General features: G+C 43.7%; 3 protein-coding genes across 6 annotated transcripts; 1 reads left to right on the top strand and 2 right to left on the bottom strand.

Moving 5' to 3' along the window:
* Positions 1–579: 579 nt before the first annotated feature.
* On the bottom strand, positions 580–9917 carry LOC142988941 (uncharacterized). Its single transcript, XM_076138248.1, has 7 exons — positions 9896–9917; positions 4103–4287; positions 3057–3875; positions 2303–2407; positions 1762–1803; positions 1505–1681; positions 580–1236 (listed from the first exon to the last, which is right to left on the bottom strand). The coding sequence occupies exons 2-7, from the start codon at positions 4275–4277 to the stop codon at positions 1019–1021; spliced, it is 1536 nt and encodes a 511-aa protein (XP_075994363.1). The 5' UTR covers positions 4278–4287; positions 9896–9917; the 3' UTR covers positions 580–1018.
* LOC142988942 (uncharacterized) lies at positions 6251–10091 on the bottom strand. Of its 4 annotated transcripts, none has more exons than XM_076138251.1 (9): positions 9704–10091; positions 9530–9613; positions 9255–9326; positions 8892–9107; positions 8684–8797; positions 7948–8073; positions 7793–7837; positions 7516–7713; positions 6251–7270 (listed from the first exon to the last, which is right to left on the bottom strand). In XM_076138251.1, the coding sequence occupies exons 1-9, from the start codon at positions 10089–10091 to the stop codon at positions 7041–7043; spliced, it is 1473 nt and encodes a 490-aa protein (XP_075994366.1). In that variant the 3' UTR covers positions 6251–7040. The 4 variants fall into 4 exon arrangements, with proteins under 4 accessions (XP_075994366.1, XP_075994365.1, XP_075994367.1 ...); XM_076138250.1 differs by having other exon boundaries at positions 6255–7270; positions 7793–7840; XM_076138252.1 differs by having other exon boundaries at positions 6256–7270; positions 7793–7840; positions 8892–9068; positions 9704–10027.
* LOC142988943 (interferon-induced protein 44-like) lies at positions 10055–14141 on the top strand. Its single transcript, XM_076138254.1, has 9 exons — positions 10055–10193; positions 10671–10700; positions 10800–10829; positions 11550–11583; positions 11895–12096; positions 12264–12413; positions 13135–13303; positions 13434–13534; positions 13605–14141. The coding sequence occupies exons 1-9, from the start codon at positions 10154–10156 to the stop codon at positions 13782–13784; spliced, it is 936 nt and encodes a 311-aa protein (XP_075994369.1). The 5' UTR covers positions 10055–10153; the 3' UTR covers positions 13785–14141.
* The last annotated feature ends 1540 nt before the right edge of the window (positions 14142–15681 follow it).

Consider the following 15681-nt stretch of genomic DNA (forward strand, 5'->3'; position numbering starts at 1 on the left):
GCCGTGTTTGTGTGGTTGTTTAAAGTAGAAAAGACGTTCACACATGTTGGAAGTATTGAGACTCTGATCTGAGCGCCTGAGCCTGGAGTTTGAGACTTGGACCTGACGAGGTGAAGTTCTACCTTGATTTGAAAATTGATCAAACCAAATTTAATCTTTAGTGGATGGATTTTCTGAAAGAATATCTGGGACAAAAACTGAATCAATAAAAGTTGAATCAGACACAGAGAATGTTTGGTTTCATCACCTGTGAGGAACATTGAGTCCAGTTAGCAGGAAACCTTTTGTTCTTTAACCTTATTTGTTTGGTTTCTTTGTTGTTTTCACAGTTACATTTTTCAGCAGATATTTATTTACATTTTAAAGACAGTATCATATTTTGAACAGTACATATAAACTACATACACACAACTGTACTATAATACACAAATCAGAATGATGTCCAGGTCAAACATGTTTCATGTTGCAGCTGATTGATGAGAAACAAAGCAAAGGACAAACAGATATCAAAACCAAGTGCGCTTCAAGTTATTTTAATGTAGGACCCAATGATGTAGACACAGACACCAGAACAGGGAATCAGGTGAATAACAGAGATTTATTATATAGTCAAACCAGGACAAAGCAGGATCTCAAAAATCCTGGAAATCAGGAACAACAAAAGGTCCTCTTGCAAAAACAAAAGATGACAGATGGCAGGAACAGGAACCAGGTAGCCACGCCCCAGCCAGGAACAACAACAACACACGCAGGAAAACAAGGGAGGAGCACACATAACTAAACAGAGCGCGATCACGAACAGATGCCAACATATTCTCCATGTTGCCACCACAAGGAAATGATTGATCAGGCTAAATAACCATCATCCTAACAAGGTTTGAAATGTCAGTATTTGACATGATTTCTTAACTTCCTGTTTCTAAGTCATGTGGTTCTGTGTTTTTAGCCTTCTCACTGGAATATATTTGGGCAAAAGTCCATCCACAATCTTTCAGGTCAGTTGAGGCTGCGAAGCCCTTTAAGTGTGTTTCTTAGTGTATCTCTGTAGGACTTCCTGTATGTGACTGACCGCCTGCTGGTTCTTTGGACACGTCAGTAATCCCTGCCTGGTCTGGTGGTAGAGAACGTGAACATCCAGCACAATGTTCTCAAAGCTGTCAGACCACTTTCTCCCCAGGGTGGGAAAGTTGATATCTCTGGTGTGATGCATCAGGACCAGAATGACAGGTTTCCCATCTGTGGACCAGAGAGAGCAACGGTCAAAGGTGGACTTACTGCAAAATATGGACTTTTCCCTCCTTTGTGACTTTTCCAGCCTCCACTCTCTGGGTGGATTTTGGAGGTCAGGTACTGAGATGAAGAGGTCTCTCGACGTCAAGATAAGTACATAACTGGTAATTGGGAAAAAAATATTAAATGAAACCTGAAAATCTAATTTCTTGTGAAAAATCCAAACCTATTGTTTATGAGTGGAATGAGGATAAATTGAAAATAATTCAGTTACCTGGAATGTTTCTCATGGCTACCTCCGCATTTGATGTGAAGAGGATCAGGACCTGGCAGTCCTGCCACTGGGGGCTCTCCACCACACTGAACCCTTTCAGGTTCTTCACCTGGTCCAGGAGCTTCTGATGGGCACCAAACGTTTCCCCAGTAATGACACAGAAGATCTGCACAGCTGCTTAATAAGGGAAACATGATAAGAATCCATTTCATCCCAAATTCCATGAATCCTGTGAATTCATCTCCCCTGGAACTCACCTGATTTAATCTGATGCCTCAGCTGACTGAGTCCCTTCTTCACTGAAATAAGGAAGATTCACCATTCATCTGATTGAGTCATTTTTCTGTTCAGTCTAATTTTGCCAGTCTAGTTTCATCTCATTCATCTATCACTGGACTGAGAGGAGGATGAAGATGTTTGGCCTTCTGCCTTCTTTATTTCTAATCAGTGTGGGAACAGGTGTTGTACTCACAATGACAGTCGCTGTTGATTAACACGTGGTTGAGTCCAGAGGGCGGCTCAGGATAACGCCAGTGGGCAGAGGAGTGATGTAACATTAAACTAGATGGTGCCTCAGTCTGTCCAGTTGCACCTAAATGGCCTCTAACCATCATGCCTCTCTGTCTGAAATGTGGTTTATCTGATCCTCATAGCTTTGCATGTTAACCTGTTGGTAACTGCTGCATCCTGTTCATATTCTGAGCCCTACACTAGTCGGGTCCTGACACATGTGCACAGTATCAGGTGAGAAAAGCCTTTCAGATGAACAGTTATCCTAATGATCCTAACGACCCTCACCAGGCTGCCGAGGTTTGGCGTAATCCTTCAGAACAGTCAGAAGGTTTGTGGCGTTCTCACACTGGAGGATTCCTCTGCAGTAATCATTCACCACAGCTTCAGCAGCTACAGAGAGAGAACACCACAGAGTGTGTTAGTCTGCTTACGTGTATGAGCATCAACAATGTTTGCTTTACATTTCACTTGAACTAAAGGTTCCAGTTTGTGGATATTTATCTACCATTAATTAACCTCTGTGCTGTAACAGCAGCATTTGAAGTGGGGCCGGTCCAGCAGCAAGAGTACATGTCTGTAAGTACCTGTCTGTGAGGGTACCTGTCTGTTAGGGTACCTGTCTGTGAGGGTACCTGTCTGTGAGGGTACCTGTCTGTGAGGGTACCTGTCTGTGAGGGTACCTGTCTGTGAGGGTACCTGTCTGTGAGAGTACCTGTCTGTGAGAGTACCTGTCTTTGAGAGTACCTGTCTGTGAGGGTACCCGTCTGTGAGGGTACCTGTCTGTGAGGGTACCTGTCTGTGAGGGTACCTGTCTGTGAGGGTACCCGTCTGTGAGAGTACCCGTCTGTGAGAGTACCTGTCTGTGAGGGTACCCGTCTGTGAGGGTACCTGTCTGTGAGAGTACCTGTCTGTGAGAGTACCTGTCTGTGAGGGTACCTGTCTGTGAGAGTACCCGATGTACCGGATGTGTTTTTATAGAGGCATAAAAAGAGAGATACTATAGATACACAGATACCCTGACACCTCACATCGTACGTACTCTTATACTCGTCAGGCTGAAGTACACGCCTCAAGTTGCAGAGGACCCCTTTCAGTGCTCTTTGGTCCTCATTGTCTTCCCCTTTCTCTGGATTTGATTCCTCTCTGGCTGCAGCCTGCTTAATTCTGCAGAGTTCTTGCTTCTCTTGGTCCACATTTTGTCTCATTTTGTCCAGACTCTTTTTCTCTGTGGCTAAATTTTGTTTCTCTGTGGCTAAATTCTGTTTTTCTCGATTCACATCCTGTTTGTCTTGGTCGACTTTTTGTCTCGTTCTGATCAGATTCTTTTTTCCTGCGGCTAAATCCTGTTTCTCTGTGGCTAAATCCTGTTTCCCTGCAGCTAAATCCTGTTTTTCTGTGGCTAAGTCCTGTTTTTCTGTGGCTAAATCCTGTTTTTCTGTGGCTAAGTCCTGTTTTTCTGTGGCTAAATCCTGTTTCTCTGCGGCTAAATCCTGTTTCTCTCTGGCTAAATCCTGTTTCTCTGTGGCTAAATCCTGTTTCTCTCTGGCTAAATCCTGTTTCTCTGTGGCTAAATCCTGTTTCTCTTTGGCCAAATCCTGTTTCTCTCTGGCTAAATCCTGTTTCTTTGTGGCTAAATCTTGTTTTTCTTGCTCCTGATCCTGCTTCATATGTTCCAGTTCCTGTTTCATTCTGTCCACGTCCCGGTCTGCTTGATACAGATCTTGTTCCTCGCTGTCAAGTTCCTGTTTCATTCTGTCCAAATTCTGCCTCATTTGGTTCTGATCCTCTTTCTCTCGATCCAGATCATGTGTCTCTTTGTCTCCATCACTTCTTTCTCTTGTCTTTTTCTTTGAGTTGTCTAGAGAGAGAATGAGACAGACAAACAGTTTTGCTACAGAAAATTCACTATTTGTTTCTTTGTTTAATTTGTCAATAATGGAACTCAGATCATTGAAGTGAATCCAGACCAAAGCTTGAATGTTACAGTTGTGAGTGCACAGTCAATGAGCAGGAAACTATAACTATTTATTTCAGTTTTTGATGTTACTTTGCTTTAATGTCTGGGTAAAGATCTAAGCTCCTCACCTGGAGCTGTGGTGTCTGCTTGTCTATAAGAGTGACGAAGAGCAGCAGCAGAAGTTCTGTTTAACAAAGTCTCTACAAGGTTTGGGTCACTTTGGGGGTATGTCGTCTCGACTGCAATGTTTTCTTCTTGGTCCACTTCCTGTTTGTACTTGCTCCTGTTTTCATTGGGCTCCATTCTACCTGGACTGAAATAGAGAGACAGGGTTGAGTCCCTGGGTGAAGATATTCAGGACAATGTGGAAATGTTTTAGAATGACAGAGTGGAGTAGCGTCAGAGAGAGGAGGGGGAGGAGCTAACACAAATCATTTCCTTTGAGTCCATGTGGCTGTGGCTCTCCTGAAAGAAAGCCATGTGACTTTCTTGGTTTCCTTTCCTTTCCAATTCACGGGGACGGCTCAAGTCTTAAGTTCCACAGGGGAACTTACACATATTCAAAGTTGAGATGCGGATGATTAACACTCTTTCACATTCAGCTCAGGTGATCAGATCAGCTAAAAGAGAGTTGCAAGTGATAAATTGTGTATCATCAGCTTAACCGTGATTTTGATTGATTTTGATTATGTTGACTACTTGTGTTTCCTAAAGGGAGCATATATGAAGGAAACATGGATGGGACCCAGAATGCGTCCTTGAGAAACGCCGTATTCACTCAAATGTCTGTGACACAAAGTCGGCAAACAAAGAATTTCCTGTCCGACAAATACGACCAAAACCAGTGGAGCTCTGCGCTGTAGAGACCCACCCCTCTGGCAAGTCGACTGATTAAATGTGATTTATACTATCAAAGGCAGCTCTCAAATCTAACAAAAAGAGGACAGCCACATTGTTTGAAACGGCTCAAATTCTCAGGTCATTTATTAAGCCGTTTCCTGCCATGGTCCCATAGCTGGACTGGAATTCATCTCATATGTTATTGGTATTCAGATGATCATGTCATTGGTCAAATACAGTCTACTCAAGAAATGTACAGAGACAAGAGATACAGAGAGGTTTGAGATGCACCTGTCTAGATCAGGTGTCCCTGTTTTTAAGGAAGTATCTAAATGCAGAGATTTGTTATATTATCAATATTCTTCTTGTTTTATGCGAGTGGTACGAGATGCGAGATTTAACAGTTTAACAGTTTGGTAGGAACAGAGTCAAGAGCACATGTGGAGACCAATTTCATCATCTGTTGTCATATTAAAGGATATCACAGTCAGTGGATGCTCACCATCACAGACCTGATGATCTATAGTTCTAATACTGGATCTAATGGTGTCAATTTTTCTAACTCACAGACAGCTTTGCTCACAGAGATCCAGCTCACAGAGTCGGTCATCCATAAAGAACACAAAGATACAAACATGGAGGTTTTACTGATAAGAAAAGCAGCTGGTTTGAGTCTGCTAGCAGACTGAGCTCCTTACCTGTAGCTGTGTTGCGATGAAGAGGAGGAGTCCGACTGAACAACCCTCCCATGGGCATTTTTCTTCTTGTCACTTTGGATAAACCATGTGACTTGCGGTAAACGTAGCTGCGCCTCCTGGCTGGTAGCCACTGCGTGCCCTCAGATGCTCGACTGGTCTGACTAGTCTGAGGGAATGGAACCAGCAGCCCATATCAACCTTAGAATATGTTGACAGTATTCAGACCCTGTAGTTTTATACGTACTCGCATCAACAGACTTAATAAGAGGACTTGGACCTGAAAATTAGACATTCTTTTTGAATAAGAAAATTGATCTAAATGGGATCCAGAGTGAAATTTTTTTTATTTCATATCAGGGACAAAATTTCACTCAATGAAACCTTAATCAGGTTCATTTTGTCTCATTATTTTGAAACGTTTTAGTTTGAACTCTGACCTGCACCTCAGGCTTCTAGTTCTCTACTATTATCAAAATTAGATTTGACAGTTGATATACGCTGATTAATCTAAATTAATTACATTTTGAAAAATAAACGGTTTAATTTTAAGTTAGTTTAAGTAATCATCAATTGCATAAGCAATGATTGAAAAGTTGTGACCCTGTGGTGTTTGTGATGCAGTACAAAGACACCAGCAGCTCAGTTCCACATTTGAATCCTTCATGATTTTTATCTTGTACCACACACTGAATTCTTTGATTTCACAAAATCAATAGAAAGCCAGAAATGCAAGATGTGTAACTACAAATATCATTATTATCATTATTATGGTTATTCATAATTTTTCCTCTTAATGTTTACAAACTTGATCCAGTCTGAACAAAATCCTGATGGTCCACTAAAGAGAACATCTATCTTTCTTCTCTGTGGACTGAAACTGGATCCTTATCACCTCAGCGCAGCTTTCTTTTACATTTAACAGAAAAATGGAAGGTAGTTAGAACAAAAATTCAATGCAAATGAAATTCATTGTTTTAGTTTATTACACATTCATAAAGTCACAGAGCAAGTGAAGGAAAATCAAACAATGAGAATTCTTGTGGTTAAATCAATACTCGATCAAATCAGTTATCAGACTTAACTCACACACACACACACATGCACAGCCAAAAAGGTCAGTATGTATCATGCCAGAAACGTCCTTATGTTCCTGATGGAAGACTTTGACATTAGTGAACAACTATAAGGAACTGACTCCATCAAAATCATGTGACACTAAAAAAGGTTTCTGAAGTATTTTCTAAATTTTCCTTAATTTCAGGCTAAATAACGTTTATAATTTGCTTGATTTGCACGAGCTTCCTGTATGTAAGTCATGGTTCTGTGTTTTTAGCCTTCTGGTTGGAATATATTTGGGGAAAAGTCCATCCACAATCTTTCAGGTCAGTTGAGGCTGCAAAGCCTCTTTGATCCAGTGTGTTTCTTAGTGAACAAATGCAGAAGAAAATTGGTGCTTGGTTCTGACACTTTGTGTTGGGATCCAAACAGTTGAACCCACTGACCAGTAGCCATGTGGGCACTGTCCACTTTACAGCTGTAGCCACTTTTCCTTTTTAGTGTATCTCTGTAGGACTTCCTGTATGTGCTTGACCGCCTGCTGGTTCTTTGGACACGTCAGTAATCCCTGTCTGGTCTGGTGGTAGAGAACGTGAACATCCAACACAACCTTATCAAAGCTGTCGGACCACTTTCTCCCCCCGGTTGAATAGTAGACATCTCTGGTGTGATGCATCAGGACCAGAATGACAGGTTTCCCATCTGTGGACCAGAGACCAGAGAGAACAACGGTCAAGACTTCCTGCAAGGACCAGCAGTCCGCTCAGAATCCTCCCATTCCTTCCTTCTTCCATCCCCTGACCTTCTACCCTCACCTCCTCCTGGACTGTGCTGCAATACTACTCTGGCTATTGACACCAGGCATCAAATCCTGGATACTATGGAGTTGTTATTTTGGAACTGCTGCGGTTCAATTGAAAATACAGTATATTTATATATTTGGTTACCTGGAGTTTTACTCATCGCTGCCTCCACATTTGATCCAACACGAGAATCGATGACACAGAAGACAATAATGACCTGGCAGTTCTGCCACTGGGGGCACTCCACCACGTTGAGCCCTTTGAGATGTTTCACTTGGTCCAGGAGCCTCTGATGGGCTCCAAAGGTTTCACCGGTAACGGTACAGGAGATCCAAATGGATGCTTGATCCCACAAAATGACACGAATCCATATCATGTCAAACTCAAGGAATCCTGTGAATTGAAGACACCTGGAACTCACCTGACTTCACCAGAAGCTTCTGCTTCTGATCACCTTTCTTCTTCCCTACTAAAGAAAACAGAAGACTCACCATCTGTCTGATCTTTTGAACTCTCTGAAGGCATTTTATAAACATCATCTGATTTCTTGAAACTTGAGGATCCAAACAAACTCACAGTGTAAATCTTCCCCGGGCTGCTGAGGTTGATGTTTGGCGTAATACTGCAGCAAAGTCAGAAGATTGGTGGCGTTCTCACACGGTAGGTTTCCTTTCTCATAATCGTTCACCACAGCTTCAGCAACTACAAAGACATTTTCTTCCATTCACTACTATTTTATTTTATTTGAAATAGCAATTTCCCTCAAACAAGAGAATTGACTGAGTATCTTTAAAGTGTTTCTGATCAGCTTCACTCCCTCATCAGTGCCATGAGCTCAGGTCCCACTGTTCCACTCTGTCTAGTTTCCTGTCTAATCCAGCTGTGATGGACTCCATTAACCCTCTGAGGTCCAAACTGTTTCCAAATTTCTGTCACATTCTTACTGTAGGCTTGTGTTTCACTGCTTCTCTGTGGAAACAGAACACGCTTGGCTACAAGCATGTTGGAGTCTCCTCATGCTTCCATATTGAACTATTTACATTTTTTCAGCTCTACAACTCTTAACATGTTTCTCTACACAGGAGTCCTGCACATCGACTCGTCCAGTTGCCCAAGAATTAAACATTTCTTGTAATGTAATGTAATTTTAGTAGAATTGAATTCTGTTTTTTCATGATCAATTAATTCTCAATGGCACCTAATCAATCATAGAGAGATAATCAATAGCACACCCGTGGAGAAGCGTACAAGCATGGTGAGGGAGACAGACAGACAGACAGACAGACAGACAGACAGACATTATTGTACATACTCTTAAACTCTTTAAAGTGAAGTACAGGGCGCAGATTGTGGAGGACAGTTTTTAGTTCTCTTTGGTCGTTGCTCTGTTCCACTTGGTCCACATTTGGTTTATCTCGTGTTTTGGCTAGAGAGAGAGAGAGAGAGAGAGACTATTTGGTTCATAGACATTGAATGAGTGGAAAAATTCACTTTCCTTTTTCATGAAGTGGTAAACTTACTGAAGAACGCTTGAAACCAGTTCTTGTTCTTTCTTTTTTTTTGTTCCCCTGGGCCTGCTGGTTCTTCTGCTCTCTGATCCACCTCCTCTTTCTCTCTGCAGGCACTGATGGTTCCAGTTTCATTGGGCAGCTTTGTGGCTGTGGCTGGCTCCTTACCTGCAGCTGTGGTGTTTGGGTCTGGAACAGAGCGTGACAGACGAGCTGAGAACTTCACAGCTGATCAGTAACAGAGTGACAGACGATGAGCATGAAGCCACGACAAATTGACTTCAGTTTCTTTATGTTGCTTTTGTTTTAAGCACTGACAGTCGGTAACAACAGTGACAAACTGAGTCTGTCTAACTAAATATGTAAGCTCCGTACCTGCAGCTGTGGTGTTTGGTTCTGGAACAGAGCGTTGAAAACGAGCAGAAAGTCTTTGCTTCAAGGTCGACCCTGAAAGGTTTCCAGGTTAGCAGGAACAGACAGATTTAGTATCAGACAGCTTTGGTAACAGACAGCTTTGGTAACAGACAGCTTTGGTAACAGACAGCTTTGGTAACAGACAGCTTTAGTATCAGACAGCTTTGGTAACAGACAGCTTTGGTAACAGACAGCTTTGGTAACAGACAGCTTTGGTAACAGTCCAGGCTTCTAACCTGCAGCTCCGGTGTCTGGTCCTGGAACAGAGCGCTGGATGCGAGCAGAATGTGTCCGCCTCATGGTGGACCGTGAAAGGTTCTCTGGTGGTCGGTGACACAGTCAGTCACAGACGATGAGCATGAAGCTACAGGCGTACTGATTGGTTTAATTGATGGGGTGAAGCTCCTCACCTGCAGCTGTGGTGTTTGCTTCTGGAACAGAGCGATGAAGCTTTGGTCCCTCTCTGAGGTTTGTTGTGTTGGCTGCAATGTTTTCCTCTCGGTCCACTTCCTGTTTGTACTTGCTCCTGTTTTCATTGGGCTCCATTCTACCTGGACAGAAGAGAGAGACAGGGTTGCTCCCGGGCAGTCTTAGCTCCTCACCTGTCGCTGTGTTGTGATGAAGAGGAGGACTCAGACTGAAGAACCCTCCCGTGGACATTGTTCTTCTTGTCACTTTGGGTAAACCATGTGACTTGCAGTAAACGTAGCTCCACCTCCTGGCTGGTAGCCGCTGCGTGCCTTCAGATGCTCGACTGGTCGGACTAGTCTGAGGGAATGGAACCAGCTGCCCTCCCATGAGTCACACGGTGACTTTATAAGACGGATCTCAGAGACTCAGCCCAGGACTTTGTCTCAATCATGGACCCACAACGCCGCAAGATTCCGCTTCTCAAAAAAGGTAAATATGTCTGTTACTGCATTTTGTAGTTTCACTATGAAGTGCTAGAAGAAATACAATCACTTCCTGTTTTGAAAGATGAATGGTGGCTGGACAGATGGCAACGCACATGTGGAAGCTTTCTTAAGAATGAATCACAGGAGAATATTTAACTACAAAGCAGCTCCAAACACACACAGCTGATCCAGCTGTGATGACATCATCAGACCTTTGTGCAGGCAGCCAGATGCAGAACATCTGGATCCACCGTGTTTCAGACATAAATATACAATATGAACCTAAGAAAGCTTTGTTGTGTTAAGATAAGATAAGATAGGATAAGATGAATGTTTATTATCCCGAGGGAAGTAACTGTGCAACAGTTAGAGTACAGCAGGAAAAAACAAGAACCCGCCCAAGTTGTGTTGTGTAGTTTCATATAAACATCAAAGCTTGGGTTTGTTTCTCTGCTGAGCTGTTTGTTGTTTCCTGTTGCAGCTCTCGCCCGCTCTCGTCGGCGGAGTGAAAGTAAGTGTTGTATTTTAAAGGAGCGCTTGTTTCCATGAAGTTTGCTTTGGATGACAGTTGTACACTTTGTTAACACGCTCTGTACCTCTGATTCCCCAGGTGAGACTCCTCCCCCCCCATCTCCACCCTGTAAGATATGACAACAAAGTAATCATATATGACCCAAACATGTACACGTGATAATAAAGAGGGTTTGAATCCCTGGACAGCCTCTCTGACAATGCATGCTCCGTTCCTTTAAGACAGATTAGAGGCGGAGTCATGTGGCTTTTAAAGGATGTAACCTGCCAGCTGTCTGTCACTGAAAGTCTTTAACTCCAAATCTGCCTTTTTGTTTCTTCTACACAACTGACATTTAAAAACAACACAGAAATTTTTATTTCAGCATGACCTTTGACCCCGCTATGACTGAAAGACCACACTTAGGATCAGAGGGAGTGAGGTGTTACAATGTAATGACACATCATCTACAAATATGAAAACTTCACAGCACTTTTCTCTTTGAGAAGAAACCAAAATAAAGTCGTTCATTTTGCAGCTCCAACTAGCCTAGCCTAGCTAACTAGCCTAGCTAACTAGCTAGAACAGACACCATGTTTTTCCTTCAGGATGATCATAAGAAAGACAATTGTCAGTGTCATTGAATATCTGAATGAAAGACAGTTGAGCTGCTGACCCTCTTCTGTTTGAGGGAAGCTCCGCCCACTTTCCCAGCTCACGTGAGAAGAGCGGGAGTCAGAAGTCTGAGGAGCCAAATCTTGTTTTAATTCTGCCTTACACGTGTGTCTCTGAGCTCTGCACACAGCCTGATGTGAGCTGATGCTGATACCTTTGGTACCTTCTCCTCAGCTTTGAAACAACCATGGAGGAAAGTCTGCTGGGGGTGAGTGTGCATGTTTTTACTCTAGATCAGGGGTGGGGAACCTCTTTCCTATCCCGGGCCATTTTGAGTTTGCCATCAGCCCGAACTACCGGTCTGACAGGGGGAATAAGATCACAGTATAATTATTTATATGCCGTCATCGAAAGAACCAAAATTGTCTTGTGGGCCGGACCAAACAGGCTGGAGGCTCCCCACCCTGGCTCTAGATTCTACCAAGTTACAGTGAGGCGGTCAGAGTGAGGCGGTCTGTGTTTCTCAGATTTAGGTGTTTAGGAGTTTCAGATGATGTTTCCATGGTCTTTCTTCACCAGGAACACAGACAGCGATCTGAAATACTTGAAGTCTTACAGACCTGAAAGCGTTGAAGTCCAGCACCTCAGAATTCTGCTCCACGGCCCGGTCGGCGCCGGCAAGTCCAGCTTCATCAACTCTGTCAACAACATCCTCCAGGGCAGAATGAGCACGCCGGCTTTGGTCAATGCAAAAAATGCAGAAAGAAGTTTTACCAAAAAAGTATGGAAATATTGAAACTGTCAAATATAATGGAGGAATGTCAAAGACGCCGTCTTCCTGTTTAACTACGAGGAAGACGTCCACGCCAACGTCCATGTTACACAATGTACCAGGCCACTGACAGTAGGTGGCGCCATCGTCACCGTTGTCTTTCTTCTGTGTTTTAGTACGAAACCCATCAATTCCGAAAAGAAAGTGGGACCTTTCACCATTTTGTTTTTAATGACACCATGGGCCTGGAGGACGAGAGTGGCAGTGGAGTTCTGCCTGAGGACATCGTTCTGGCCATGAACGGTCACATGATGGAGAATTATAAGGTACGTGTTAGTGTGGTATAGGGGCGTGTAAGCGTGGTATAGGGGCGTGTTAGTGTGGTATAGGGGTGTGTTAGTGTGGTATAGGGGCGTGTTAGTGTGGTATAGGGGCGTGTTAGTGTGGTATAGGGGCGTGTTAGTGTGGTATAGGGGCGTGTTAGTGTGGTATAGGGGCGTGTTAGTGTGGTATAGGGGTGTGTTAGCGTGGTATAGGGGCGTGTTAGCGTGGTATAGGGGCGTGTTAGTGTGGTATAGGGGTGTGTTAGTGTGGTATAGGGGCGTGTTAGCGTGGTATAGGGGTGTGTTAGTGTGGTATAGGGGCGTGTTAGCGTGGTATAGGGGCGTGTTAGCGTGGTATAGGGGTGTGTTAGTGTGGTATAGGGGCGTGTTAGCGTGGTATAGGGGAGTGTTAGCGTGGTATAGGGGCGTGTTAGCGTGGTATAGGGGAGTGTTAGCGTGGTATAGGGGCGTGTTAGTGTGGTATAGGGGCGTGTTAGCGTGGTATAGGGGAGTGTTAGCGTGGTATAGGGGCGTGTTAGCGCGGTATAGGGGCGTGTTAGCGTGGTATAGGGGAGTGTTAGCGTGGTATAGGGGCGTGTTAGCGTGGTAAAGGGGCGTGTTAGCGTGGTAAAGGGGCGTGTTAGCGTGGTAAAGGGAGTGTTAGTGCCCATGATATGGGGACCAAAAGTGAACATCTTTGTAAGAGGTTTCCTGTTGATTTCAGTTCAATCCTGTCTCTGCGTTGTCAAAGAGAGACCCGGGCTTCAGGTCGTTCGTCACTATGGAGGACAAGACGCACGTCCTGGTTATTGTCTTCTCTGCTAACGCCCCGGTTTTTTCTGAGTCCATTGTGAGCAAAATGAACGACATCAGAGAGATGGCCAGTGACTTGGGTAAGACCTCTAAGTTGCACATCTAAATAGGATGAATGTAAGTCTGTTGCTATGGCAACCGCTTTGCTTTTACGTGGACTTCACTTATGTCTCCAAACTGCCTGTAAGTTTTGGTTTTCATTGTCGGCAGGAATTCCCCAACTGGCTGTTCTCACCCACATTGACGACACGTGTGAGGAAATCGAGCGCGATGTCAAGAACGTCTACAAGAGCAAGACCCTGTTGCAGAAGGTGTGTTTGTGTAGGTCGTGTTCAGATGGAGCCTCAGATTTAGTCTCATCTTTCTTTCTGTCAAACTCAGATGAAGGATTTCAGTGCGGCGGTGGGAATTCCAATGAACTGCATCTTTCCTGTGAAGAACTACAGCTCTGAGATCTCCCTGGATGCTGACATCAATGCTCTGATCCTGAGCGCGCTCAGACAGATGATCCACTTCGGTGAAGACTTTATCAACACCAAGTCTTCAGAAGTTTTAGTCTGAGCTTCTAAGTGACGAGTTATAGATTGCTGAGGCACTGAGGTCCAGATGTTCTGAGCTGCTCTTACCAACATGCATGTTCTAGATCACAGCAGGAAGCCCGTTGTGATGCCATGTTACAGATGGACCAGGAGGTGGCGCCATTACTCGGTTTTATACTGAATCTGTGTAAATCTGTTCACGTTTTATTGATGACTTTGTAAATGAAGCACTTAGTCTATGCAGATGTGTAAACTCATCTTATGTGAGTCACCATGACAACAAGCTGAAAAATGAACTTGAATTAATGAGCAAATGTGAAAAAGTGATTAAACCACATAAACGCTGCAACAGGGAAACAGTTGCCAAGGAAACACACTGTTCAATTGTCCGTGACCAAATACTTCCATGTCTCTACTGTGCGTCCAATGGTGGTACGGGAGCTTCGCCCACAGGAAGTGCCTCGAGATGCGAACAGTTTGTTTGTTATTGCTTTGTTCTGTAAAAACAGAATTGAGAGGATCGCTGGAATTGTCGCCTCCAATGGTATCGCTGTCAAAAGGACAGCAGAGGGAGACAAAGACCGGCTCCTGGAGGGGCGATGCGCTCTTAGAACGTTACTTAGAGATAGCTTTCAAGATCGCGTGATGACAAAATATGTATTAATTAATATTCAGAATCTGTGAGCACACGAGCTGAGGCCGAGCCGCACGTCAACCGGCGAAGGGTTAGAGAGATCCTAGAGAGCTTTGGGGGCGTCGGGACCTTCCTGATGTCGGACTGAAGAAATAAAGTTAAGAAGAAGCTCCAGAGCTTAGAGACAGACAACTTCTGTTCTAACAGGGATGATAACATGGGTGAATGTGGGCGAGGGAGGACAAGTTGACTTGATGTTTGCGTCTGCATGGACTGGATAACTGTCACTGCACCAGAGAGAGAGAGAGAGAGAGAGAGAGAGAGACGGACAGAGAGGGGGAGGGAGAAAGAGAGAGACAGTGACAGAGAGAGAGAGAGGGAGAAAGACAGACAGACAGAGAGGGAGAGAGAGAGAGAGAGAGAGAGAGAGAGGGAGAAAGAGAGACAGAGAGAGAGAGAGAGAGGGAGAAAGAGAGAGACACACAGACAGACACACTCTGTCTGTGTGTCTGTATTGGAGAGTTGGATCATAGACATTGAATAATTGTCTTTGATCACATGAGCAGCAGCACACGTGTGATTGGATCATAGAGAGAAAGTTAGAAGGTGATGATTCAGATCATAAAGAAGCAGCAGGTGTGTGTGTGTGTGTGTGTGTGTGTGTGTGTGTGTGTGTGTGTGTGTGTGTGTGTGTGTGTGTGTGTGTGTGTGTGTGTGTGTGTGTGTGTGTGTGTGTGTCTGAGTCTGAGTCTGAGCTGATCTTTATAGAGCTCATCACCTGAGCTTTCTCCTCGAGCTGCATTTTCATTTTAAGCGATGTTGTTTGTAAATGTTGAGTATTTGTGAAATAAAGTTGTGGTTTGAGGTGAGACACTTTGTGTAGCCGCTCTGCTAACAGCCAGTGAGAGGAACAAGCTAATAAGCACAGAAGCTGGAGCCTTAAAGTCAGAGATTTATTAAAGAGCTTTATTGGCTTCCATCTTACTGCCACACCTAAATGTTCAGCTTATTTAGGACATTAATACAAAGATTTTTGTTTCAGCAGTTATTATGTAAATGAAGTTCTAGTTATTGTTGATGTTGCTGGGTAAGTCTCAAAAATAATAACAACAATAATAATACTAATGGTAAAAATATCAATAATACGTAGTAATAATGTCCCTGTATACTGTGGTCCGTGATGTTATTATTATTATTTTTAAATTAATTTCATAATTGATTTATTTATTTCATTTCATTTTATTCTCTGAAGCGCGGCGGCTTCTTCGACCTGCGCGCGCACTTC

The sequence above is a fragment of the Genypterus blacodes genome, unplaced genomic scaffold (assembly GCF_046128005.1).
Source record: "Genypterus blacodes isolate CSIRO-AG114 ecotype Tasmania unplaced genomic scaffold, CSIRO-AGI_Gbla_v1 ptg000355l_1, whole genome shotgun sequence".
NCBI classification, from domain to species: Eukaryota; Metazoa; Chordata; class Actinopteri; order Ophidiiformes; family Ophidiidae; genus Genypterus; species Genypterus blacodes.

What these genes read in the sequence shown, in the direction of transcription:
- LOC142988943 (XM_076138254.1), top strand. Translation starts at nt 10,154, where the DNA reads ATGGACCCACAACGCCGCAAGATTCCGCTTCTCAAAAAAG. An exon ending in GATTCCGCTTCTCAAAAAAG is followed by an intron (nt 10,194 to 10,670) that starts GTAAATATGTCT and finishes TTCCTGTTGCAG; the next exon opens with CTCTCGCCCGCTCTCGTCGG. An exon ending in TCCCCCCCCATCTCCACCCT is followed by an intron (nt 10,830 to 11,549) that starts GTAAGATATGAC and finishes CCTTCTCCTCAG; the next exon opens with CTTTGAAACAACCATGGAGG.
- LOC142988941 (XM_076138248.1), bottom strand. Translation starts at nt 4,277, where the DNA reads ATGGAGCCCAATGAAAACAGGAGCAAGTACAAACAGGAAGTGGACCAA. An exon ending in AGCAGACACCACAGCTCCAG is followed by an intron (nt 3,876 to 4,102) that starts GTGAGGAGCTTA and finishes TTCTCTCTCTAG; the next exon opens with ACAACTCAAAGAAAAAGACA. An exon ending in CGCCAAACCTCGGCAGCCTG is followed by an intron (nt 1,804 to 2,302) that starts GTGAGGGTCGTT and finishes TCCTTATTTCAG; the next exon opens with TGAAGAAGGGACTCAGTCAG.
- LOC142988942 (XM_076138250.1), bottom strand. Translation starts at nt 10,091, where the DNA reads ATGGGAGGGCAGCTGGTTCCATTCCCTCAGACTAGTCCGACCAGTCGA. An exon ending in CTGGTTTCAAGCGTTCTTCA is followed by an intron (nt 8,798 to 8,891) that starts GTAAGTTTACCA and finishes CTCTCTCTCTAG; the next exon opens with CCAAAACACGAGATAAACCA. An exon ending in GCCCGGGGAAGATTTACACT is followed by an intron (nt 7,841 to 7,947) that starts GTGAGTTTGTTT and finishes TGTTTTCTTTAG; the next exon opens with TAGGGAAGAAGAAAGGTGAT.